This window comes from Poecilia formosa, unplaced genomic scaffold, assembly GCF_000485575.1.
Source record: "Poecilia formosa unplaced genomic scaffold, Poecilia_formosa-5.1.2 Scaffold239, whole genome shotgun sequence".
NCBI classification, from domain to species: domain Eukaryota; kingdom Metazoa; phylum Chordata; class Actinopteri; order Cyprinodontiformes; family Poeciliidae; genus Poecilia; species Poecilia formosa.
In genome coordinates, this window is record NW_006800178.1 from 589474 (window position 1) to 617169 (window position 27696).

The 27696-nt window shown below is 39.5% G+C and overlaps 2 protein-coding genes and 1 long non-coding RNA gene across 5 annotated transcripts in view; 2 read left to right on the plus strand and 1 right to left on the minus strand.

Moving 5' to 3' along the window:
- Positions 1-6666, minus strand: part of LOC103149932 (ras-associated and pleckstrin homology domains-containing protein 1-like) — a 73046-nt gene extending 66380 nt beyond the window's left edge. For 2 of the 3 annotated variants that reach the window (XM_007569314.2, XM_007569311.2), the window contains exon 1: positions 6474-6666. The gene's annotated coding sequence lies outside the window, so the exon portion shown is untranslated. Of the gene's footprint in view, positions 1-5995; positions 6194-6473 lie in introns of those variants that run through there. The other variant, XM_007569312.2, reaches the window with a different exon arrangement.
- Positions 6657-7253, plus strand: LOC103149931 (uncharacterized). The gene is made up of 2 exons (XR_001664377.1): positions 6657-6740; positions 7131-7253. It is a non-coding gene; the product is annotated as an uncharacterized LOC103149931 (long non-coding RNA).
- A 3073-nt stretch (positions 7254-10326) lies between these two features.
- cd28 (CD28 molecule) lies at positions 10327-26769 on the plus strand. Its single transcript, XM_007569315.2, has 7 exons — positions 10327-10863; positions 22228-22328; positions 22455-22528; positions 24084-24304; positions 25185-25341; positions 25421-25581; positions 26183-26769. Exons 3-7 carry the CDS (start codon positions 22456-22458, stop codon positions 26285-26287), a joined length of 717 nt encoding a protein of 238 aa, XP_007569377.1. The 5' UTR covers positions 10327-10863; positions 22228-22328; position 22455; the 3' UTR covers positions 26288-26769.
- Positions 26770-27696: the final 927 nt, after the last annotated feature.

Genomic DNA, 27696 nt, shown 5'->3' on the forward strand with positions numbered 1-27696 from the left:
TTTCCTCACATTGCTGCAGATAACCAACACCTAAATGGATGATAAATTAAAAGTAGCTTGATCACTTAGGTTCTGATGATTAATTTTTTTTTGAAGGGCAATTTTGTTTACAGAGAAGTCATGATCCATTTTATTTACAGCGTTGGTTGTGTGTGGGTTTTTATTTTCATTTTATCAATTGTTTTCCGTTGTCATGTTTTTATTTTGAATATTTAAAATATATTCTAGTTCCAGTGATTTTACAGAATTAAATTGTATTAGTCTCTTAGAGGGAAAACTTGCATCATCATGCTAATTAGCAATATATTACTAGAAAATGTTCTGGAAAAACAACATCATCGTTTATCGTAACAATTACTGGGGCAACTTATTGTCCAGAAAAAATTGCACGCAGGTTTCCCTAACTGTAGTTCCACAGCTCTGAACCTTCATCACAGCTTAGTGTGGTCGGGTTTCTTGTTGCAGCATGTTGGGGCTGTTTGCTTCAGAGTTTCTCATACTGCCTTTCCGTCTTCATCCTGACATCTTCCAACAAGTTGAGGAACATGGTGCAGACTTTGCTTTAGGCTCCTCAGTCGTGTCCTGCCGTCCATCATTCTCTGCTGTGTTGTGGCACAGCACAGAATGATGCTGCTGTGCCACAACACAGCTACAGACCGTCAGCCTGTAGCGTCTGCAGTCCTGTTGCTGGTTAATGTTACGCTGTCTCTGCTGGCTTAGCCCTGACACAGCAAAGCAGCTCTGCACCTCTCCACAACGCTGCTGCTGCTGCATTGAGCTCACTTCTGGGTGAAAAACTGGTTTTCAACCTAAAATAAAAGCACTGGAAATTTGAACTTTAGAAAGTCGGGCAGTAGAGCTGTCTGATGCAGTACAGAGACGTTCTGTGCTCCTCAAACGTCGAGTCTTAAAAGCCTTTAAAAGGCCAAAACAACTTGAAGCCTCGTGTCTGTAAAGCTGCTAAACAGCTTAAGAACAGAGGAAAAACTAAAAATGTATGAGAGCAAACCTAAGTGTCCCTCTGCAGAAGATCTTCTCTCTCACACCCGCCCTCTGTCTCACCCTTGGGACAACGAGGAATTTCCTGTGAGAAGGAGGATGAATTTTCCATATACTTAGTGGGAGATAGACAGACAGGGAGAGGGGAAAAAAAACAGCCAACAACAACAAATACATAGGTCCCTGGCCTGGTTTGACCTGTTGTTGCCATCGGTGATAATGTGGAGAAATTAGAAGAGACCAGCTGATAGAGATGGAGGCTGATGTTTACAAGATGTCTGCAGTCTTTGTTTCTCTGCAGGCCTCCCCAGATGATTAAAATAAAGATTCCCACAACAGACATGGATCCATTCCAGTGGTTCAGCACCAAACAGAGAACCCAAACAGAAACAGGCTGAGGATAAAGCTGAACTGTGTAATATTTATATATATATTTTTTTCATATACATAATTTTTTTTTGTTTTACACATTTGTTCAAACTGTCATGACTGTTTATAAGATAGATAATATATGAAAAAAGAATCGAGCTCCTCTGCCTGCTCCCAGTTCTAACTAGAAGTGACCAATCAGAACCAGGAGGGGGGCCCATCAATCACTCCTCTGTGTGGCACTGCTAAAGCTAGCACAGCGCATTATGAATCCTGAGGCTAGTTAGCATAACCACCGATGGTGACAGATAAACAGTTTTCTTAACAGTAAGTCGTTTTTCTGCCATTAGCACATTTAGCAGCGAGGTCATGAGGTTGACTGACAGCACCAAGACCCGCCTCCTGGCTCTGATTGGTCGCTTTTAAATCAGGAATGGTGCATTTCTTTGTGTAACATAGTTATAGGCCACATTTGGACGGCAAAGATAAGCTCAGGAACGAGGTGGAGGAGATTGATTGTTTCACAGATTATCTGCCTCATAACATTCTGTCACAATATGGTGACAGTTTTAACAAATATGTAAGAAATTGATTTCATTAAAGTTACATACTGCAGCTTTAAACGCTTGGCACCTTGAATATTCCAGCTTTACTGAAACACAGTACTGCACATCCCGAAATTGTGATGACAAATAGACCGTCAGGTCATTGAACAGCTGCTACGTAGTGTCACTATCTACACTAAGTTTTTAGAGTTGAAGATACCTTGGATCTACAAGGAGTGGAGTTCCTGCAGGTGGAGCGGTGAACGATGGGGTGAAGGGAGGATTTATGAGTTACCAAAATGGACAACACTGAAAAAAGGAGTAGGAGGACTAAAGGTCAAAGTGAATATCCGACATCTACGAAACTGGAGCTTGTGTTACTTTAGTGATAAGTCTGTTTTATAGCTAAACTCAAGGCTGAGTGGAAGTGAGCATGATGCAACAAGCTGTTCCAAAGTAAACATGATTCTACTATTTAAAAGCAGCTTAGAAAGCCTGCAGTCAAGGCAAGAACCAAAAGGGAAAAGCCTAAACTGGACCAGACACTCACTGATCAATGCAGCTCTAATGGAAAGTGATATTTTTATTGCCAAAGGCTGCAGACAATCCAGTTCAGTAGAATATTTAGATAACAGTCATCTACACTATGAAAAACCTTTGTAAAATGTTTTTTTGATATATACACAACATAATGTGTTTGGAAGCCTTTACTGGTCAGAGGCCAACAACATCTTATAACTTAGGTTATGACATCCATCTATGATGGATGTTCTAGAGAATAATTCTAGGAATTAGAAGGTCTTAATTATCAGCTTCATTTAACAGTTTGATTAATGCTACCTTAGTCTGGTCTTGTGTCATTCAAAGACTCCACTACGCCATTTAAGGTTTGCTGGCTGAGCCAGATCCAACAGATCTAACTGACATATGTCAGAGATTTGGAGATGCCAGGAATGTTCAAAGTCCTTCTTCGATAGCTGGGTTGTAGTGTTGGTCTGAGTTGGGTTTAAAAGGTCCCAGCTGCTATAAAATCCAATCAGTTGCTTCATCGGCTCTTCAGTCGGATTGGTGCAGCATCTGCCAGAGAAAGACTGGAAAGAGGAAGCATCTCGGGTCCAATCTGACTTAACCTCAGCTCTAATCTGGGATTTCTTCTTCCTCTCTCTGGGTTAATCGTTCCACTTGAAATGACATTTGGTCTGGCTCATCTTTCTGGCTGCACTGAGGTGGAGTTGGAGTTAGAGGAGGTTATGGCGTGATTAAACTGACACTTATGAACTTTTTCTGTACTATAAAACGGTGGCAAAGGTGTTTTAAACTGTGGCAAAGAGCTGCGCAGTGGAACAGTTACTGGCATTTTGCTTCAAGAAGGCTCTGTCTTCATGTTGACATATTTCTTTTGTGCGTGCGTTTCGCCGGGTACTAACATGTACCATCCAGAAAGATGGCTGTTAGGTTAACTGGTCTCTCTATACTGCCTATAGGTATCATAGGTTTCCATATGACATTATGGAAATGTAGGAACACCTGAAAGCCTTTAGACTTTCTATGCTGATTCTGTAAAGTTATAGTAATGTTACAGTAACCATTATGAACTGTTAATTCCTGAAATGACTTCCTTCCATGACGTGATAGTACCTATATTTCCATCCATCATGCAAATTTTGAGTGAACTTTTGTTGTCGCAAAAAAAGAAAAAAAAAGAAGAAAAAGCAAAGTAGTTATGATGTGGAGGAAATCAGCCAGTCAGCACAATTCGTTGATGCTACACAAAGCAGTAATAAACAGAAAATAAAGTCTACAAAGTAGCATGGAGCACACGTCTCACAAAAATGGAAAGTTCTTCCCTCCAAGGCGGAGGTCTGGACTTCTTCAGCGTTTCACGCCTCTGATACGGCCAGATATCAGAGGTATTTCTAATGCAATACTTCAAAATGCGAATAAAAAATGATTGAAACACGGCTACTGGGGTGACTACTAATAACTGCACACATGCAGACATGACATGGTGGATGAGTCTTTCAGTCATGGCAGAGCACAAAGGGACAGTGGCTGAGGTAAACACCATTCATGCAAGCATCAGTCGATCGCCAGTCTCCCAAAGTCTTGCCAAAGATTAATCGGTGCACACACTTAAAGCATGGAAATTACCGGCAGCACTAAAACTAGATCAAAAGCCTTTCAAGGTAGACAGTTGAACAGTTTGTGCCATTTATTACAGTTCCAAACGATAACTAGTAGAGAACCACAAACACTACAGTGTGTTGGGATCTTGAAGCAGATTGCTTGGAAACGAGAAGCTGTTCAGAGCATCAGAATAAAAAAAGAAAACAAAACAAAAAATGCAAAGACTGCACCAAACAGGTGAAGTGGTATTAAATGGAAGCTACAGATCAATTGACAGGCTTGGCGCAGATTTAACCAGCCAGTTGTAGAAGTAGGCCAGGAGGGATTTTTATACTCCAGTTAACCCAAAGCAGAGCCAGCAGGAGGAACTGAGTTCTGCCCCAATTTACTGAGCGTGTTACAGAGCTGGGTCATCTCAACACTGTCAAAATGATCATGTTTCAACTTCACTGGGCACGGTTACAGGCTGCGGCGCAGAAAGACAATCCACCGTCAGCAACGCTGTGGAGCTGCAGGTAACGTATTTGTTGCAACCCACAGTAATGAAACGATGAAGGAGGGATCTGTTCAGCTAAAGAAGATGCTGGCCGAGCAACACTCTGGTACATAAACACCGCAGAAGTCTTCATCACTTCAACACAACGACTAGCCTCTTCTGTGTCCAAGATGTTCTGTGAGTCTCTTCTATGTTTCATCATCTACGGTTCAAAATCCAAAAGGTCCAGCTTGATAACTTAGTCATTACAAAAACAATGACGTCTCCAACACAAAACTAGTGGCCTGAAGTAAGGGTGGGGAATATGAAATAAAGATTTTATCACAATATCTTCTTATTTATTGTGATAAGAAATGCTATGATTAAAAATACATTTAAAGCTTCTTTCAAGCAACTGTCACTGCAGTCGAAGCCCCTCAAACACAAATACTGCTCTTAAAGAAACAAACCCACTTTAAAACAGGCTTCTTCTGGACACCAGGGAGTAACAGAAAAATTGTGATTCTTATCACTAAGGTGACAACAGTAACACCATATTGTAATATTTTTTCAATTTACTGATGCTCTCATGGAACAAACAGTGGCAAAAACAGTAAAAATAACAATCCTGACAACACAACCAGTTTTATCACAATAAATCTAAATTAGTATCATGATTTATCATCACAGCAGGTAATTTTTCACCATAACACCAAACAATATGAAAAATGCAAGTCCCAGGAAGAAAACCGTTTATTGCAAGCTAAAGTTAGGAAGCTGTAGCAACAGACTAATAAATCCTGAGTTGGATAATTCTATGGAATTATAAATGTAGCTCAGAATGCAGGTTGATATTAATAAACCTTTATTCTGATTGTGAAAATACAAAATGAACATTTTCAATGCTCTTTATTTTTTAACCATTAAAACAACCTTAGAATTAGCTAAGCGGTACACTGACCAGGTTATGCTAGCAGGTTACAGGTTAACACAATATGTGACGTGAGAACGAAGCCTTTAATATTTGTAAGACAATAAGAAAATAAATGTTGAAAAAATGGGGAAGGTATGTGGTTTTCACAGAAATATCTCTGAAGTTTGAGCTTATCATTACTGCATATTGTCCTTGTGTCCCGCCAACACGTCCTCTGCATCACTTTGTGAAGGCCGGCTTCAGAAAAGATGGTCTTCCGTGTTATGGCTAATCAATTTCTTATTCATGGTGATGATTGCCTCCTGAAGCAGGAGACACCTGGACAGACAGATGGAAGGCCTGCATGCCTGATGAGGCTGCATTTTAAAAGAGTTCTGGGACCGACCCGGGCCACCAAAAACACCAGCGAGGGGTCACATCTGAGCAACTAACAGGACCCGATAGGACTGGGCATGTTAAAAGTGATTTGTGAGCCAGCTGCTGGACGAACACGCCCATGTGTGTGTGTGTGTTTGTGCGTAATGCTGCCAGGACGCCACGCCTTACTTGTGTCAGCCAGCCCGGCCTCTGTCAGCCGGCTGCAGCTCGCCGGCGAATCTGCGCCTCCAGGCCGGGAGGGATCCATCCGCAGGCCCCGCGGCGCCCAATACAGCGCCCAACACACACTCAAACACACCCATCTAGTGAACAACAGTGTTCCCAGGCAGCAATCAGGCCTGTGCGTCCGCATCTGCAGCCACAACTGAGACACATTAAATCAGCTGAGGTGAAAGGAAGCCTTTCCTCCGTTCCCCCCTCCCCGTCCTTCCCCTGCATTCACACGCAGCCGCCCCGCGGCATTAATTGGCTTTTATTGCGGCGGATGCTAATTAAGATGATCCTCTATGTCTTCGCAGCACAATGCAGCTCTGCAGCGCTCCAGCTGCAGTTTGTTCCACAGGAAGGAGAAGCAGGAGCAGAGAAAGCCTACAAATCCCGGCCGATGTGCTGGGATATTTAGGTAAGGGGCAACGGAGCTACTTACTGAGCGGATCCAGATCCCAAGGAGATTCCTGGGAGGAAAAGGCGCAGCCAGCCGCGGGGAGACGCAGCAGAAGTCTCCGCGGGGTGTTGGTCGAGGTTCCGCCGGGGATTGGAGCAGGTTTGCTCACCGACTGCCCTTTTTCCCAGATAGATCCCAGATTGTGCCGATTCCCCCCTCAGCCTGCTGCCAGCCACACTGGATCTCTGCGATGCTACAAGTTGAACAAAGGCAAGCGAACAGCTTCCGCTTTAGACCACCAAAATAAAGGTGGGACTCTGGTACAGATGAGCAAAAAAAAAAAATCTTATAATGACTTTGATTTGGTGCTGCAACATACCGAAACATTTAGAAAAATACCAACCAATTGTATTCAGAGCGGGGAAACTACTTGTTGAATTTCCATGTTCATGATACCTTTGAGGCCCGCAGCATCATCGGTCCTCTGCTGTTCTCGACACTTTGCTTTGCCAAACCCACGAGTGAATTAGGGCCATTGCAGATATAAAAAAAAGAGTAAATCTCAGCCGAAAGGTCCTAGAAATTTTCTAGAAAAATTATTCTTTTTTTCAAATGAGTTTCAAATGTCAGATATTTTGCACTTTTGGAAATGTTGTTTTTGAAGATAAACACTCAAAAATGTCCTCTCTTTTTTGGCAGAAATGTACTCCTCTCTTTTCTCCATATACTATGCACCTAATCCACCTGGACTGTTGTCAAAATTCTTCTCAAAGTGCAAAAGCAAACCAGCAAATAAAATTTATATTTTTCAGTAGGGTAAAACTTTGTGAATTCTGAAGTGTTTGATTAGTCTCTCTCTCTCTCTCTCTCTCTCTCTCCCTTTTTTTTTCTTTTTTTTGTTGTTGTTGATATTTTATAGTGAAACTGAAGGTGTTTAACTTCCGCAGTTCTGGACTCTCACTTTACACGTTTTTATTTCCATTCCGGATCCCAAAAAAACTGCCTTGTTTCCCGTCCTGCCCAACCCAGAAATTGGTCTCAGCCAATCAGTCCCGATTGGCTCACTTGTTCTATTCTATTCTATTCTATTCTATTCTATTCTATTCTATTCTATTCTATTCATAGAGTATAAGGTACGAGGTGAAGTCAGCATCTGATCCGTTTTCAAATGTATATTACGTGAAAGCCTTCCCTCTAGTGGCCCGTAATAGTATTACACCTGCTTGTGTTCAAACAGCTGCTGTTGCAGTTACTACTTAGTTGATTAAATTGTTTTTCTCATTTATTCAGAATATGTTAGAGCAGTCTGCAGCAGTTGCAGACCTTGTGGTGAACTAATCACATGCATATTTTTTACATTATGTCACAGTTCACACACTTCCCTGTGTTTTGTTGGGATTTTATATGATGGAGAAAAAAAAAGAATGAGTCAAAAATATTCTTTTAACCGTTTTTCTTTCTCGGGTTTAGTCAGATTGTTTGGAGCAGATATGTTAAAATTATGCCACAGTTTCCCAATTAAATTCAGATAATAACTTTAACTGGACCAGTCTAACGCATGGATCTGCTTTGATCTATGAAGTGGCCATCATCATGCAGTCTATCCAAGAGTAAACCCGATATCTGCAACATCTAAACTCATCAACACAAAACTTTTACCAGTAAACCTTCAGCGTCTTTCCACACAGCGTCCATCTCCAGATGAAGCTGTGGACAACTGCAGGACCACCGGCTCCTGTCAACACCAGAGCAGACACCTTCAGCCACTCAGCTCCCTGTTTACCAGTTCGCTTCGGAAGATGAAGGCAATCTGGTCGGTCTGAAAGACAGCCATAATCAAACCCACTCCTCAAAAAACCCACTCTTGGCCCAGAAGTCCTTTGCAGTTACAAGCACATCTCCATCTGAGAGATGGTTGCTATAATGCACTGACTGTTTCACAAAAGACCTTAAGACATTTCTTTTTGGCAAAATTTTTGGTTCACTTCTTTAGATATTGGTTTTAATCACTTTTTATCTATTCATTCTTATTTATTGTTGTCTTTTGTAGTCCTTTAAGATCTCAAGACATAAAGGGCATTATAAATAAAATATATTATTATTATTATTATTATTATTATTATTATGGGGGCTCCTTCATCTTCCCATCAGTTTGAACCAGCTTCCTCTTCCCTGTTGAAGGAAAAGGCATGAAGCTGCCACTCTTTATGTTTCACATCATCCTCCCTTATTTTATATAGGAGTTGATAGTTGAATACAATCCCACATTTCCCCATATTTTTATACCAAGATCTGGTCTTACATGGCAAGATGAGACGTCATTATTTAAAAATGATGTCTCCTTTTATTTTGTAAAATGAGACGTTGTTTTCCTACCCCTTCAAAACTCTTGGTAAACGAATAATTTTTATGGTCGTAACATGACAGAAGGTCACCATAGTGGAGATTTTTGGAAGTTTACTGTTGAACCAAACTGTAATATATATAGTTTTTAATATTTCCACAGAGGAGGAAAGAAGAGAGACATGATAAAAGCTGCAATTGTTTGCTTGCGTGCGTGTGTGTGCGTAAAACCTCCAGCGTGCAGCAGCGGGACATCCCCTGTTCGCTTACAGCAGATCGCTGATGGAAAAAGGAATTGAGTTTTTCCACCCAGTCGTTTTCTGTTTGACTTATTTTCATCATTAAATATTTTTTTTTCTGCATCCTGTATTTCTCCTTTTCCACCTCGTCTCAGACGCTGCCTCAACCTGAAGCCTTTCCCCCCACTTTTAACCAATCCTTCAGTTTTTAGTTGTAGTGTTAAGACAAATAAATCAAATGAAAGGACTAAAAAAAAGAATAACTTGACGTCTAAGGTCCGGCCAGGATGCTTTGTGCATTTTAATTCAACAGTAATCACTTTCTTGTTTTACTGACCCCTAGTGGTGAAATGAATTTACATTTACCAGAGGCACTGAAATGTATCAGGAGTTAAACAGTTAAATGGTGAAAAGCAAGCAGCATTGATGGCAGCATCCTGATGTGGAGCTGGTTGAAGCAGAAGATGCTCAGAGCTGATGGCATGATGGACGGAACTGATGGTGTTACTATGGAATATCGTCTTAGCTGTTTGGTTATTGAGCTGTTGGCATGTTATGGCAGCAACAGTGTGTCCGGTCAGAGGTTTCTTTAGATTCACTGAGATCCTTCCTGCTAGCAGCATCACCATCTGCAACGATGCTTTGAAGATACCTGGATGATGTAACTTCCACATTAAAAAGAGGCAGAATTATGTAAAGCTGACTTTTTACATCCACTCAGCTCCTTCAGACTAGCAGCAGCAGTTAGCTAACACCACACCAGCTATGACTCAGTCCAGAGCCGGTAAAAATGTTGTTAAAGGGTTAATAGAGGAACGTTGTTGTGATGACTTCCTGAAGACAGAGTGTCAGAGAGAGCAGGAGCTTCTTAAAGAGACAGAGTATTCATTTCAAGGCGTCAAACTGCGAAGACAAATTTCTTTTGAGTCATGTTTGACAAATACAGAAATGTTATGAAAAATGAAGTTGACATAGTTACTTTATTGTGCTGTAAAGTGGCACTATGTGCCTGGAAAACACATGATACTGTGCCTTTAATTCTCCCTTAGGATAAATAAATAGAGAATTTTTGAACTGAACTGAATCATTAGGATTGTAAGCAGACTGAATCTTTGAACTATAAACGGTCAGGAGGGTCAGACTGCTGTCTGGAGGCAAAGCCATGTAGGAGATGAGCAGTACAGGCTGTAATCTGCTTCATGTTGCCCACTCTCTTTATGTCAGTCTTTATTTTTGATATAATTCTGTTGAACTTTCACTTTGTCTTTCTTTGGAAAGAGTTTGTGGAAATCACCACCTCCAGGTACAGATCTGAGAATGCTTTGGCTGCCTCCTCCTACCTGTACTGTCACCCCCCGCCCCCCTCAACCCCCAAAACCACCACTCACATGTCAAAACACTTTGACATCATCAGATCAGATCCCCCTGAGGTGCACACACGTCTTACCTCATTTCCTGCCTCTGCAGCTTCCTGCTGCAGATCAGTGAAAGCTGTGACGAGTGTGGGTGAAGCTGCGGTTTCTCGTCCCCTGACCCTGTTTGGGTGTGCAGAGAGTGTTGTGTCTGCAGCTGTGCTATTATTTCAGCATGCATGGTGCAGTTGGATTCAGACACGTGTTTGTATGTCGATGCATGGCGCTTTAGAATAAAATTTTACAACTTCTTCCAGGAAGTATGACTGTCTGATTCACGGTGTGCCTTGCTGCTGCTGCTGCAGAGGATCTGCAGAGATGCTGTTGGTTTCAGTGTGATCAGCAGAGGAATCACAGTTTCTTCTGTGTAGGACATCTGGGCCCATGTGGATGGTGATGGTAGACTCATCACCTCTGGAGCAGCTGCATGAAGTTCGGGTAGGAACACAGACACTCAGCCTGAGCTCAGTGGAGTGGCAGTAGAAACTCTCCAAAGATTATTTCAACCAACACAGCTTTCAGTATGAGTGAAATCTTATGCACTCTGTCTGCAATCTGCAGAGTGTTTACATGCGGAGTCTGCTGCAAGTGAAAACACATGCAGGATGAAACTCTCCTCAGGCTCAGCTCTGTAAAAATGCATCACAGTGAAGAAAAGGGGTTTCAGGTGCCAGGATGAGACCTGGAGCGGCTCTGAAAAAAAATGCCAGGCTTTTAAGATGTAAATAAATGAGACATTGATAAACAATTTCAAAACCTTTCCTACATATTACCATTTACATATAATGTGGAATTTAAGCGAAAAACAAATTGATCCATTAGGAAACAACACAAAGCTCAAAAGCAGCAGTAGTAACCTGGGACAGGTGTGCACACTGATGCTTTGTTGAAACACCTTTTGGTTCTGGTTCTGGTTCTGGTTCTGGTTCTGGTTCTGCTTGTCTTCAGTTCACAGATTCAGTCACAGAATCTGATGAACCAGAAATAAATTCAGCTAGTAATGCATGTTGCGTTTTTCATAATTTGTTACTGTGTTATGTTTTTTATGGTGTAAAGTCCTTTAACTGCCTTGTCACTTAAATGTGCCATAGAAATCAACTTTAACTTCACCTTTAAAGCAGGATTTTTCTCACAGTTGGCCACAGTGTGAAGAACGGGTGGAATTAGTCTTAACTTAAAAAAAAAAGCCAACTCGTTGCCTCAAAGTTACTTTAGTCTTCATTAAATTAACTGATTGACTATTCTAACTTGTTCAATGTGAATGAATCTTAAGTTAACTTAACTGATGTATGTATATTGTAATTACATATAAACAGCACCCAACATGTATTTTTTTAGTACATGTAACACTCACAGCTTCCTGAACTCTTCTAAACACTCCCCCAAAAAAAACCCTGTTCCAGTTCCTTCTGTTAATTTACAAATATTTGTACAGGAAATAAAGAAAGGAGCAACATTTAATTAATCTTTTTCCAGTTGAACTCCACACCCTGAGTCAGAACAGGGAGGAGCAGCTCACTGACAGCGTTGGAACGGTGTGGCCGTCTAACTGGAGAGTACATGAAGAGAACTGTTATGGTTTCAGTACCAAGCCAACACCCAGTTAAGGCGTTTAAGTAAAGTAGAGCAAAGCATCATGGGAATTACATCTCTCTGTTCCTAACAGGAAACATTATAGTTTAAGACAGTGGAAATGATGCAAAGTCTGCAGGAAACAATGAAAAATATGATGACTTTTACTCTGCACTAAATTAGGCTGACATCTACAGCCAGTCCTAAGAAGATCTGTACTTTGCTTTAAGTGACAGTGTTCTGATCATTAAAGGGAGCTGGATTAAAATGTCGCTCTTAGTGTGAAACCTTAAAACCTGAAACGTCTGATGAGGAAAACATCAGACCGAGGAAACCTGACAAATCGTTCAACTTCACTGAATTTTTTGGACTTTTTTCAGAGTAAAGTCCAAGAAATTCTCAGTATCTGTCAACCCAACAGAACCCGATCAACAACAGTTAGTTCACAGACCACAAAGTTCAGCACCTTCTGGCAGCTCCCAAGTCATCATCCAAAGCAGATAATCTGTTCTGCACAGATAATCTGAAGTGGACCCAGCATTGTGGATCCAACTGGACAGCAGGGCTGATGTTCAGTCATCACAGCCTCCAAACTACAGGCTGACCCGCATCATGATCAATCCAGCCCTTTTATTTCCAACTTCTAGGCACGCTTTCTGTTGCCGGGTCAACAGAAATCACTAAATCTTAACCCAGCCTGGCCTGGGTGTGGGGTACTTTGGACTGTTCTGACTATATGGACTGATTAATTGGTTGAATGATTGATTACTGGTATGATTAGAATAACAACCAGGATAATGGTTTTTCTACTGTGCTCCTCAAATCTACCAACTCCTAAAACTCAAAATACCCAAAACAACTAGTGAAACTTTCTGACTTGCTAAAATACATTGTATTTTCTCTCCTACTGTGTGTTTATTTTCTTACCTTAATTTTTTTGTTTCACTTCTACTTGTTCTCATTTTGCATCACAAGATCTCAAGACAAAAGAAACAATTTGGAAAATTACAAAAACAAGCTGTTTTGTTTTTCTCCTGATTCCATATGGTTGATTATTCATCTTTAGCATTACATCTCCGTGTCGACTTGCGTTATTTTAGAAGTATATGTTCAGAGCGAGCAGTCGGTCATTGTGAGGTGAGAATCCCCTGTAGGATGCCACTGATTTACGGGGGCCAACACAGAGACCTAGAGCCACGCATACAGACTCCAATGGGCCCCTTGTTTCCTAACGGGAAGACTTTTTAATACGAAGGCAGAAGGAAAAGTAAAAACGAAGATGCAAACTCCAAACAAAAAGGCTCCAACAGGGGGTCACAGCTGCAACCTTTTAGTTTCAAGATGACCAGTAAAAGCACACCGCCACCTAGTGTCCTTCATGTGTTCTTACCCTCCATGACGAAGCCATTCTCATAAGAGTTTAGAATAAGATTATTACAAATTAAGATTAAAGTTAATATTAGAGTCCAACATCCTATTGAAAATCCACCAATGAGAGCAGGACTGGGTCACAAGTCCATTTCAACGGCTGACTCAGAAAACAGTGTTGGATGTTTTCTGCATGAATTAGTCAAAGTTTAGTAGCTGTGAATGTAGCAGCCTGTTTTCCTGCTGTTTGCTGTTCAAAGCTCTCCGCCGTTCTGTCGTCAGGATGTGGTTGGTACACTCATGCAGGGGCAACGGGAGACAAAGAGTCACATGTAATTACATGATGTCACATGGCTCTAATTTTAGTTTCCCGCTTTGAGGCTCAGTGGAGCCCAAGTCTGTGAGAATCACAAAAACCTCTCAGTTTCCACATTTTTTTCTGACATTGAAGTCTTTGCGTTTATTTGCAGCCCCGATAGAATTGTGTAAAAAAAATAAATAAATAAAAAATCCATCTTTCAATGTCACATATTTCCATTACAAATATTTAAAAGTTCATATTTGTACATTTATTTTGTGTAGGGAATGTTTAGAAAAACTGTTTTTATGATAGATTTATTTATACACAAAACAAACAAATATCATCGTAGATTTATCTATATTACAGATTTATTCTGCAAGTTAATCAGAATATCTCTGTACTTTGAATTTTAATTTATGAGTTACTTGTGTAAATATGATCTCTGACACACACACATTAAGCTCCACACACCAGCTTAATGTGTGTGTGGAGTGTGTGAAGTGTCCCTGTAAGGAGTCCTGTCCTCGTGGGTTCGTGGAAACAGTAATATCTGTAACTGTACAGTTATTGAAAACAGCATAATCAGATAAAAAAAAAAAAGCTTCGTGTGTTGGTGCATAAAGAAAACATGATAATGATTTTCCTGTTGTGCATCTGTACTCCTCAAATCTGCCAATCTTGTACAATCTAATCTTGTATTTTATCTTCCGGTATTTATTTATTTATTTATTTATTTATTTATTTATTTATTTATTTATTTATTTATTTATTTATTTATTTTTAAAGACCTGCAGGTTTTTTCAAAAGATGAAAAAAAAAAACCCAACAGAAATGTAAACACTCCCATAAGGTTTGTTAATAGAATAAAAACCAATTCTGATTTTAAGCTTCTTAAAGTAATCTCTCATATAAAATATCTGTATTATATTAAATGAAAGCTTTTCATCATTCCTCATGTCCAACTTCCAGGAGGTCACCCTTTCAGTCATCAGACTGAAATCTTTCTAGATTGTTAAAATTGTACAAAGTTTTTGATGAAAACACAAGATTTGTTTTCTGGGCATTAAGAACCAAATTCAGAGCATTTACAGATTGTTTCTTTGACTGCAGCTCAGTCTGAAGCTCTGGTGCTGCAGAAGGAGCAGGTGTTTAGATGATTGCATCATCTGCATGATAAATAAAGTCATTAATGCGAATGACGACTTTATTTACATCATCTATGAAAAAAAGAAAAAGAAAACAGAAGCCAGAATTCATAGAAATGATTAAAAACAAAATATTGGTGTTTTGCTACCAAGAAAGTCAGATTTTTGACTCAATGTAATTGCAACTAAAGAAAATGAATTCATGGCTTCGTAGATATTGTAATCCAGAGCGCTGATTGGGTGCTGTAGTTTCTCCTTTGATAACTTTGAAGTTTGAACCTGAAGCAGCGGAGCTTAGATCTTCAAGAAGGGTGTAAATAAACCACTTGCTTATGATGTTCTATCAATTTGTTTATCGATATCACAAAGTCATTAAGACATGATTTTTATTCAGCTTAATTCACAAGTCACAAGATGTACATAATGCGATATCACAACCTCATCTAACACTCATATCCATACACACCAACTTCCAGAAACAACTCAAATATGATTTGACCATTTTATTTCTGTTATTACAGGCATCAGACATCAGAAAAAAAAAAAAAAAAACCTGTTCAATATAGTCTCACATTTCTCATGTGTAAGTAGTGAGCCAACTCAAAAGTGCCCTCGATGACGTTTCTGTCACAAAAACACAAGCAAAATAAATATAAATTTTATAAATTCACATTAAAAACTGAACAGCCTTTTAAGTCACTTTTTCTGTTCGTTTGTCACGTCTCAATTTCTTCCCGTTCTTCAAAAGAAACACTCAGTCATCACCATTGATTCCTCTGCTATGAAACAATCATTTTTGTAATTTCATCTTGCACGCATTCCTTTCAGTTCTACTGCAGCAATATCGTGCAGAGAGCGGAAAACAGCTAATTCTGCGAGTGATGTCTGTGAAAGTGCTGATGTTGAGACATTTGCTGCACTGCAGACGTCACTCGTGTGTTTTGCCTGGAAACTCTGGGTGTGGGGGTTAAGCCCTGTTTTCACAGAGCTGACTGAAGTTACAGTCAGCGGCGCGGTCGGCAGTCGGCCTGGAAACGGTGGCATGTTTCTGCTGCTGTCATTGTTTCACGGTGGTTTACTATGCTGCAGCAGAATGTGATCAGATACTCGTGGTGTCTGAATGTGGAGCTGGTTTCAGTGCTGCAGCGAATCCAGGAATCTCAGAATCTCATACGCTCCTGATGTTATCATGGTTTGCTGAGTAAGCACGGGACCTTACAAGCAGGTGGAACAAAACGAAGCAAATCAAAACATCTGGTTTTTTTTTTTTTTTGTTTTTTTTTAAATTTCACACAACATGATCAGGGAATTAGTTTGAACCTTTTACACACTTTCATGCCCAGCCAGTCATTTCTTGTTCTCGTCATGGCATGAATGGTGACATTTGGGGTTTCTGATAATCTACTCTAAACATTGTGTATTTTTCCCAGCATGAAAAAATTATATTGCGAGAATAGAAAATATAAAAAAAAAGAACCAATTGCTTATTTATTTAAACAGTGAATGTTACACATAAAGACTCAAATACACACCTAAATATACTGCAGTCGTGTTCTTCTAACTGGACTTTACCAAGGCCTCAAGCCTGCTGGTGAACAGCTTCAGTGAGGTCTTTGACTCCACCAACGCTGCCCGTTGTACCGATTCTGTTCATTACTTTTATGGACAGAATTTCTAGGCGCAGCCGAGGTGTGGAGGGGATCCGTTTTGGTGGTCTTAAGATCACATCTCTGCTTTTTGCAGATGATGTGGTCCTAGTGGCTTCATTAAGACGTGATGTACAGATCACTCAGCTGCAGAGCGGTCTGCAGCTGAGTGTGAACCGGCCAGGATGAGGATCCGAGGCCATGGTCTTGAGCCGGGAAAGGTTAGAGTGCCTTCTCCGGGTCGAGGAGTTTGCCCTTCCCCAAGTGCAGGAGTTTAAGTATCTTGGGGTCATGTTCAAAAATGAGGGAAACATGGAGGGGGAGATCCACAGACAGATTGGTGCAGCGTCTGCAGTGAGGCGGGCACTGACCCGGTCTGTGGTGTTGAAGAGAGAGCTGAGTCAAAAGGCGAAGCTCTCGATTTACCGGCCGATCTACGAGGGTAGGATCTACATTCCTACCCTCATCTACGGTCATGAGCTTTGGGTCATGACCGAAAGAAAGAGATCACGGATACAAGCGGTTGAAATGGGTTTTCTCCGTAGGGTGTCTGGGCTCTCCCTTAGAGACAGGGTGAGAAGCTCGGTCATCTGGGAGGGACTCAGAGTAGAGCAGCCGCTGTTCCTTCATGTCGAGAGGAGCCAGTTGAGGTGGCTCGGGCCTCCTGGACGCCTCCCTGGTGAGGTGGTCCGGGAAAATCCCACCAGGAGAAGGACCCAGGGAAGACCCAGGACACACTGGAGGGACTATGTTTCTCAGTTTTCCTGGAAATACCTTGGGATTCCCCAAGAGGAGCTGGAACAAGTGGCTGGGGAGAGGCAAGTCTGGGCCTCTTTACTTTGTATGCTATTCTAAAAATAATGAACACATTTGAAATAATCTGTTTCAACAGGAAGGACAACTCTGGCAGAAATACAAAATAGAAAATCACTTCAAAATGATTGCTGAGAAATAATGACCAACTGACAAACGACAACGATCCCGGTGTAGTAAAAGCTCTAAAAACTGGTCTAGAAAGGGAAACGAAGGTTTCTCATGGACCTGCCTTCAAAAATCAGAGTATTAAACTACTGCGGAACCACATTTAGTAAGCAGTGCTGCTCATGTTGACGAAGACGCCATTCAGGCTCTTGCAGAAGTTGCAGACATTGAATTTTCTGTAATGGCAGCAGAATCAGCACTTTTATCATAGATTAAAATTTCCTATCTCCATTTCTTAGTAAACCGAACACGCCTGAGACATTTCTAAAGAACATGGGATGTGATTTGACTAAACATGAAGGAAGATTAGTCATAGCTTCTGACATTACCCAAAAAAGGAAATTCATTTTCTGTACAACTGTTAACTCTTTGTGTACCACTGAAACAGTCATAGAGAGTCTTATCCCTGAAAGAAAAAGAAAAAAGATGTAATGTTGTCTACCCTGTGAATGGGTCATCCAATATTAATGTGCAAAGTGCTTAATAAAGCAGTTTATTAATTTTATCTTTATTTAATCTGGATGCTCCTTCTCAGACAGCAAGCTGATGATGCAAACTCAAAGTAAACTATGGTAAAATAAACTACAAACATACATTTGAATAAAAGTTTAATCAGAAAAAAGACAAATATGCTCAATTACATTAGTCAACAACCATCTGGCACAATTCTGACCTTGGTGTTTGACCCCTGCTACTGGTGGGATTCATTTGAACTGGTTGGTAATTGTTGCCACGTTATGAAACTAAATGATGGAAATCCAGATGAGGATATGGAGGTTCATCCTAATAAATTAGAAAATCATTTAAGTTTATTTACTGGAAAAACTCATTTGAAAAAGTTCATTTCCAGTAGATTTAATAAAAGTAGAGTGATACTGTGCAAGTGGTTGTTTCTGTTAGCTTACAGTTAAGAAAAACTCAAGATTTAGGTGTTAATCAGAACTAATATAATTTATATAATTTGACATTACACACACACACAAAAAAACATAGATATATGTGGCCACATTGATGTATGTGGGCTACAATTTACAATCAATTTACTTAAATAGAACAACATTTCAATTAAATAAAAACAGCCAATAAAAACATGTAAAATAATAACAAGCCTCTTTCAGACCAGTTCTTAAAAATCACTAAAATTGTAAATGAATGAAGTCCTAAAGAAAATAAAAAACGTGTTTAGCATTATCTGAACGGACTAAAGGAAAGTGGATTTAAACTCATATCATAAGTATAATCATACGAAAGTTTTGAGATGTAAATAGGTAATGTTACATTTCAAGCATCAAGAGATGCAGTTCATCTCTAGGCTTCTGTTTTGTTCTAGCAGGTATCAAAAAAATACCCACTGACATCTACTATTCTTGTTTGATTTTAAGATATTTGTTTAAAAAAAATAGTAAAAAAAAATTTAATAATGTTGAGGCTTGATTTATTTATTGAACCCATTTGTTTAAATACGGAACAGTCCAACATAGAGAGACCCAAACTGTGGCGCTTTTTATGTCCGTAAAAGAAAAGCATGTTCTCACACAAAATGAAACCGAGAAATTTATGTCAAAGTCTGGCACGATTGGGGCAATTTATTAAACTAACTGGCACCAAACTAAATATTTAGATACAGAACTTTGTTGAATTAAATATTTAGTTTACAACTGTGATATTTATAAATTAATAAGAATGGTGAAAATGCAACTTAGAAAAGTGAACTCCTGTTTCTTCCCCCCTATGACAGGTTAAATAATCCAGATTTTTTTGCTGTTGATTTTTTTTCACAAACGGCACCTCAAGCATATTACATTTTTCTAATATAGCTCATCGGTCTAGTAGCGGTGCAGCTGAGGGCTGCCTCACAGCCTCCTCTGGTTGTGGCTCTGCTGGAGGAGCCACAGTTTGAAAATGTTACATAAGGAGGTGATGCAAGTTGATGGAGAATTTTGCACACAGCACAAGCATGTTAAATGTAATTTTATGGGCTAAAATGGAATTATGACCAGAATCACTGCTCCATTTTGAGTCAAATATGTAAAAATGCTAAATCAGAAATTGCATATCTAAAGCATATCCTGACTATCAGCGCACGTTTTTCCACTTGCAGTGCTATTAAAACATTCAGGATACCAAATATCCCAAAACTCTGAGACAGTGTTTCCTCAGGAAGGCAAGAAGAAAGATCTGCAAATAAATTATAAGTTATTTGATCTGGGACATGACTATAAATCAGAAGATTTTATACATTTCACAACCTAAAGCCTGTACTGAATGTAAACATCCCAACCACTGGAACAGTGTTTCCACTAGACACCAGCGGTTATAGTTTAGGTTTCAGTTTAGGTGTGCTCCATCAGCACGGGCAGATGTGTTTTTTTTTTTTTTTTTATAAAAACCAGAATCATTTCTACCCAAACAAAAACGTGATTGTTTACAGTGAACCAAAACCCCCAAATTCAGCTTCTTAGAAAACAAACAAAAGAAATATCAGTACAGAAATGTTGGCCTACTGAAAGTTCCATGTGCCATGCAGTATGCACAGTATGCACTCAGGGCTTAGTCAGCACTTTGCATGAAATACTGCATCAGTAGTGAATCAGTGCTGCATCAATGCTGTGTCAGTGCTGCGTCAGTGCTGAACGGCTTGCAGGTGATCACCCAGCTGAGGTTTTAAGGAAACTCTGGCGTCACATCTTCCTCTGGACATCAGCCCACCGATGGTCTGTGGGGTTGGGGTCAGATCAGTGAGGGGAATCCAGCTGTGTGACACCCCTGGTGAAGCAGGTACTGTTGTGTTTGGCAGTGTAGGCAGGTGCCACATCCTGCTGCATAATTAAATCAGCATTTCCATAAAGCTCGTCAGGTTTCCTGGTAGGTGCCCCGATAAAACATCAACAGCTTGGCACCTCAAATCATCTCTGACTGTGGAAATTTGACTTTTCAAATGAAATGCGATATTCAGTTCCATCTGAGTAGACGACTTAGAGCCTTTCAGCAGCAGTTGAGTTTTTTTTTCTCTTGTGTCCAGAAGTGGCTTAGCAGAAAGTGAGGCTACATACATTTCCATTACAAACGTGTAACTGATATTCCACTCGTGTCGAAAAAAAACCCAGCAGAATTTTGTAATTGCAGCGTTTGCATTAAATAAGAAGTAGAGTAAAACTCAAACATGAAACGGTTTGTTCACTTGATATGCTATTAAAAACATGACATGCCATCACCCTCCTACCACTTCCTGTCGTCTTCTTCGTGTTTTTGCCAGTAGTAGTAAAATATGCGGTTGTTGATCACACGACTTGTGTGATGCAAAAAATTCCATTGCAGTCTTGTGAAATGCACACATTTTGATACAAACGAAAATCCACCTCATCCTAATGCTAAAGCTTAGGACAAACTTGAGTTTTTTCTTTTTCTAAATGAAGTCTCAGAATTCTTTTTTTAGTATCGAAAGTCTTCCTGTTGAGTTGGTTCTTTCCACCATCTCATGTTCGCTTAAGAGCAGGAATTGCAGCAACGTTACCCGATGCAACTGACTTTGCTTCAACACATGAATAACAATTTACCAACTGTGATCATAAACCTAATTAGACTGCACTTATATTAAAATAAGGATTAATTATCAATGTATGTTTATCAATTTGAATTGTGTAAAACTGATTCAGTTCTATGTTTTGGGACATGAATCAATCCTGCTTGTCCTGTGAGTTGCCTAGAGATGGCATCTGTTGAGAATTTGCAAGATAAATGCTGAAGATGTCAATGTTTTTCTTAATTAATATGTTTCTTATATTTCTGTTGTCAAACTCACACCAGATGTTAAAACAAACAAGTAATATACTTATATCTGCTGCAGTCAAACAAGCTTTTCTGTTCAGTCTGCTATAAAATGCGTCCCAGGCTCAGTTTTCCTGCAGATATTACAGTATTTTTTCTTTTGCCTGTTGTTAAGTAGGACTTTTATTAAAGGAGCTCAGCGAAACAATAGCTCTCTGTCCAATATGTCCTTGAAATGTCAAGTTACGAAAGTTTTATTGTACATTCCACTCAGCATAAAGTATGAAGTATTCATCTCAAACAAGCAGAAAAGACTGGCTTCAACTGTTGGAGCTACCGGCTGCAAAAGCTACTGAGAAAACAAAATATAAAGGTTAAAATTAAAATAAGACGACCCATATTTAGACAGAGGCACAGCCACTTGAAGCTATGAAAACATATTAGTACTGAAAACTGCTTTAAGTTTTTTCTTTTTTTCTTTTTTTGCTTAAGGAAAATTCAGAAGCCACAAAATTTCTAAGTATTCAGCCGGTTAAAGTTTCCACATGATCATGTGACTTGTGTTCATTAGTTTCCACTCAGCAGCCATGTATCAAAAGTTCTGAATTTGCTTCGAAATGTGTGTCACAAACTTTGAGATGTGCTTTAGGAAGTTGCGAACATAAAACCTGAGCAGGGATTCAAAGAAGCAGCAAGAAGCAGCAACTGAGTGCGAGCTGTGCAGAGTGTGCAGGAGACGATCAGAAGTTATGGTGCAAAAGCGCTGAATATAAGTTTCACACTCATCTTGATTTGCATGTTTCCCGCACAAACAGAAGACAGTCTGGTGGAACACTCGTTATTTTTGCACTTTGAGAGATTTTTTATTCAACTCTGTATTTCCCCGTCTTTATCTTCTTGTTTCTTCTTGTATCTTCAGAGTTTATTTAAACACTGTGTACTTTTCAAAAACCTGATTGTCTACTGACACCAACTACTTCATGAAAATCACAGAAATTTGTTCTTGTCTGCATTCCTGTAGAACCACAGCCACTAAAAGTTGTCTGACTTTACCGGCAAATTGCTGTCGTCATTTCCTGTGCTGCCACACAGTTTCCATGACAGCTGAGAAAGCCTATAAAGGTGAGTTCATCTGGTTTAGATGTATTTTCATGAAGTTTGGTCGTCAGGTTAGCCAGGGAGTGGGCCCGCACGCTTTTCTTGTTCTTGACTTTTAACATTTCTGCGACGTTTTGTGAAACCCTGTAGGATGTTCCTGACTCATAGTATGATGGGATGGAGTGTGTTGGCAGTGCTCAGCATCAGTGTGCCTGTGGGGAGCTGTGAGTATAACCCAGTTTTAACTGATAGAGTGATAGATGGAGAAAACACTTTAATATTTGAATGTTTCTGTACAGGGGGGAGGCACGTTCAGATCTGGAAAGAAACAGCTAAAACAACAACTACAGTGATTCTACTGTAGTTACCAGACTGTATATTATAACAATATTTTCAAAAGGAGAATATATGTAACTTTTATCAACATGATTCTGGTATATAACAGTCTAGTTTTGAGTATGTTGCTAATATCTAGGTTAATGCAGATCCATTTAAAACATGAAGAAAAACAGTAGGAAAACCAATCAGACATTTATGTCAAAGTAGAGGAGAGAAAAAAAGACTTAATAGGAAATACAAATTATAGAAATTAGATGGATTTCTAATTAGCCATCATCTGCTAACACAATCAAATTATGTTTTATATTTATCCTAAATCTGGTATGACAAAAAAAAAAAAAAAAAAATCCTTGACTTTTTCAATAAATATAATGTCCCGAGAGAACAACCCTGTGGAACACCATACTCTTCTTTTGGCTGACTGTATTTCAATACAGCATATAATGTTTATTTCTTTAAAACTTCAGAAAATAAGTAATAAAGAAAGTTTGATGAACTATGGTTCAGACAGGCTATCTGAGGGTAAGCAAAGTTCTGAAGGCAGAGTTATTAATAATTCTGCTATTATTAATTAAGAAATTATAGTCTAATGTCAAACTGAGTCTAAGTATTAGTATTAAGAACAGCACATTGTGTTCAGATGGTGGGATAAAGACGACACTCACTGGTTTGTCGCTGGTTGATTAATTTAACCTGATTAATATCAGCCAGAATAATTCTGAGATTCAGGTGAAGCAAAAATACTGAAGACTGATTTCTCTGAATGAGAGTTCACTGCAGGGCTGTTCAATGCTGACACATATGAATGGTTCAGTTATGAGATAAGCTGGAATGTAACCAAGATATGTTTTGAGTTTCATCAGATTTATATCTTGCTCATATGTGACCTCTGCTAATATAACTTGACTAGCTTTTCCCACACAGACGGCTTGAAGGAAACTATCCGTCCGTGTCTCTAAACCTGAGACCTGCTGTGAGGTTTATGAAAGTAATTAGTCACCCAAGACAGTTAATCAAAGGGTTTATTCCCTCTAAAGTTTCATATCAAACTGTTTCAGTATTTCTCTGCTGCAATGTCTTGGAACCAAACTGAACTTTGAAGCAGTTGATGTGTTTTGATCAAATGGTTTCCTTCTCAACTCCAGATGTCTCCAGTGTGTACGTTTTACATACTGGAGCTTAAAAGTTGATAGTTTTCTCTCTTTTTTTTAATTAAAATCCTTCTATAGTCAAGAATTTTTTATTACTATTTTTTTGTGCTACTTCTGAATCATTAGGAATGAAAACCACTGTGTCAAACTGTGGTTTCAAATGTGTTTGGAGCTGATTTGGAGGATTTTGTGTTAGTTTGGTAATAAAGCCACGCTGTGCTGAGTACCTGCAGGTGAAGTAAGACTGCAGCTGTTACTTCATTTCGTTTTTACCTTTTCTTTGTGGCAGCTGTGAAGGTGATGCAGCCCTACAGAGTAGTGAGCACCAACGGAACGGCTCAGATCCACTGCATCATCCGACCTGGACAGCGTCTGGAGAATCTCTTCTCCAATCTGGAAGACCTGCAGCTGTCTCTGCTTAGAGGTCTCCACGGCAACCAGAAAATCTGCTCCTCCACCCTCAGCGCCTCAGAGCATCAGAAGGAGATGCAGCAGGAGAAAGATGGAGAAGTAAGGCTGCAGATAGAGGGCGTTGTTATTCAGGTTCTTTCTGTTTGGTGTGAATGTTGAGCTTCATGATCTGATGCTTCTGTCAGTGAGGAGGTGAAGCGTTTTAAAAAGGCTCGATCAGTGTGCTGCCTGATGTTTTATGTTCAACAAACCGAAATGATCCTATTGTAAAATTAACTTGACCCTAAGGCTGCAAGTTTGTACTTTTTATACAAAACATGTTTTTTACATATTTGTTCAAATTAATACTAAGTCATGACAGTGTACTTTTCTTCTGCCTTCTCCCAGTACTAACTGCAGAAATACACCACTCAGTCAGAAACAACCAATCAGAACCAGGAGGAGGGTCTTAGCGCTGTCAATCACTCTCATGCTCACCCCCTCTCCTTGATCGTTGCTAAGCTACAGCCTGTCGCACAGCCTGCAACTGGCCACTGATGACAGAGAATAAATGGTTTTTCTGAAACGGTAGGGTTTTTCTCCTGCATTAGCACCAAGGATACCTCAGCACTCAGTACACAAGCTTGATTGACAGTGTTAAGCCCCTCCTCCCAGCTCTGATTGGTTGTTTCTGAGTGGAGGATTACTGCCGATCTTCAGATGGCAATAATAGTTCAGGAGATCGATGTTTTCACAGATTATCTGTCTCCTACCATTCTGTCACAACATGATGGCTGTTTAAAAAATATGGAAAAAAAACATATATATTTTTTAAAGTTACATACAGCTGCTGTCAGTTTGCCCTGAGCAAAATCAGTTGGATAAAAGCAATCATGAAAAAAGTTAACCCAAGATGTTGGTAAAAAATCAGACTTTGGGTCAAATAAACACGTGAAAGTGCAGGAAGGTTTGGTGAATCCTTGTTTAATGTCTGTTTCAGGGACGGTGTGCGGTTCAGATGAAAGATGGCGCTGTGGTGGTGACACTATCCGGACTGAAAGCCACACACACAGATATCTATCGCTGCGCCATCCAGGTCTTCTACCCACCGCCCTACCAGCAGCTCACAGGCAATGGCACACTCCTTCATGTCCTGGGTAGGTTACCTCAAAGTGAGAATCACCTGCTGACTGGAAGGCTTCCCTTCAGCCCTTCACCCTCTTGTTTCACCCACAGAGGACTCGCCCTGCCCTCTCCGGGGTCCCCAGAGACAGCAGAGCGAGACGGACGAGGGGGAGGAAGAGGAGAGTAACGAGAAAAAACCAGCAGTCAGCGTCGTTGTGGTAGTTCTTGTGATAGCCATCATCTGTGTCCTCATCATCATCATCACTTTGCAGGTAGGAGCATGGAGAGTTTTCTCGCCTGTTCAGAACTTGTTCATTTACAGCAGGGTTAGAGACCACAACCGTCCAAAAGCAGCTACAGCTGAGACTGCGTCAGAAAATGTTTGTAACTGTCTTGTTCAACACAAATATGCATTAATATGCATTAATATGCATTAATATGCACTGTGGGAAGCACCTTAGCATGACAGCAGCAGCTGAAATATAATCTTCATTATTTCTGCTCTGACTGACGGTTCAGCCAATAAGCACCAAGAAAACTCAGCAGCCATCTTGGATTGGCTGCTTTGCCAACACCAGTCAATAATGAGGCTATCACTGTGCCTGGGTATTTCACCTTTCTAAGCTACACTTTTTTTAATATATATATTTCAGATATGCTCTACAAATAATTCAGAGTTATGTTCCATGCAATTATCCACAAATACTGAACCACGTTCTTTATTTTATCACTGCACATTTTGTTGTGAAATGTGTTTATTCTGCTTTGCTGGTGACCAAACTTAACTTACCGACTAAACTCCTAAAGCTGAGGCATAAATGCAACCCCAAAAATAAAAAAAAAACTAAATAATATCTGTGCTTTGATCTGCAGACTCTCCAGTGTGAGCGAGGCCGAAGGGAACCTATCAGGATACCGCCGAACGTCTTGCTTCACAAAGTGGATGCTGTACCATTTTCGTGTGGGACCAAGGCGTAGAAATCTCCCGACTGATAGTGATTATCTCGCTGTCTGTGCTTTTGTACTTCTCCGGTGCAAAACTAATGTTTACGTTCTTGTAAACACACACATTGTGTTAAAGCTGTGGCTTTGATTCAGTTAAGTTTATTTGACTTGAGTTGCTGAAGCACCTGTATTGAGGTGAGAAGGCTAGTACCGCTAGTACTGTGTACAAACTGCTGATGTGAGTAAAACCTCTTTGTTTAAGCTGCTTAGTTGCATTGTTCAGCATCATTATTGCTTTCACCTTTTTTTATTGTGTTTAGTTTTTACTGTATATTTTACATGGTGTTACATATTGAATAGAGTTCTGTGTCACGTATCAAGATGTTCTGAAGCCTCATTTTCTAATGGGGGGGATTGCTTTACACTGAGATAAAAAGAATCAGGTTCGCAATGTTGTTACAAATGTTATCTTTCCTGTGGCCTTTGTAAAACTGTGTATAAATGAATTTACTGAATGTTGTTAATTTTTTCATTGGCAAAGCTGCATTTGTATAGTTTTGCTGAATAACACTGTCAGTCATTAGCAAAAATGAATCATTTTCAAACAATGTTTCCCACCAATCAAACAATCAAGCACAAAACAAGTACAATGTGTGTAAAAAGTAATAGAGCCCTTGTTAAATCTAGAATGAACTGTTCTTGTGTTTATTTTCTTTAGCCACACTTGAACTTGATAACTTATACAACGACAAACTCAAATATGGTTATTTGTGTTTGTGATAAGCTAAAATAGGCTAAGAGCAACACATCATTTATACCATTGAGATGAAGTAAATTTAAAATACTGTCTTATTAGTTTCTGTTAATGAAATATGTTTTTAGATGTGCCAATATAAATGGCAAGTTAAGAAATAGTGTAAGCCCAGAAACTTAAAGGTGACCTTTAGCATATCTGCAGCAGATGGTGAGCAGCTTTGACATCTGGCTAAACATATGAAGGTGATGGAGTTTAGAGAGTTACTCATTAAAACAATAACAACATTCATTTGAGGTATTTAGTCTATCATAAGAGTAAAAATGGTTGTTCATTTTTCAAAGTCATATTTTTACCATGTTATTTATTTATTTACAAATGTCACAGTTTCAAATCAAGTCAAACAATGAAATATTTAGCTTACAAGCTGAATATGTAATTTATTAACTACACGTTAAGTTAGCAAGTTAAATATGTAATTAATTAACTACAAACTGCATATTCAAGGCTAAATATTTATCTTAGAAACTAAATTAGTTTCTAAATATCTCCAACCTTAATATTTAGTTAGCAAGATAAATAGTTTACTGACTAAATATTTATAGTGTATCGACTAAACATTTAGCTCCAAACTAAATACTAGTGATCAAGCTAAATATTTAGTTTGAAGCCAAATATTTAGCTAGAA

Coding starts and splice junctions, on each gene's coding strand:
- cd28 (XM_007569315.2), top strand. CDS start 22,456: ATGTTCCTGACTCATAGTATGATGGGATGGAGTGTGTTGGCAGTGCTC. Junction 25,342..25,420: donor CACACTCCTTCATGTCCTGG/GTAGGTTACCTC, acceptor TTTCACCCACAG/AGGACTCGCCCTGCCCTCTC. Junction 25,582..26,182: donor TCATCATCATCACTTTGCAG/GTAGGAGCATGG, acceptor TTTGATCTGCAG/ACTCTCCAGTGTGAGCGAGG.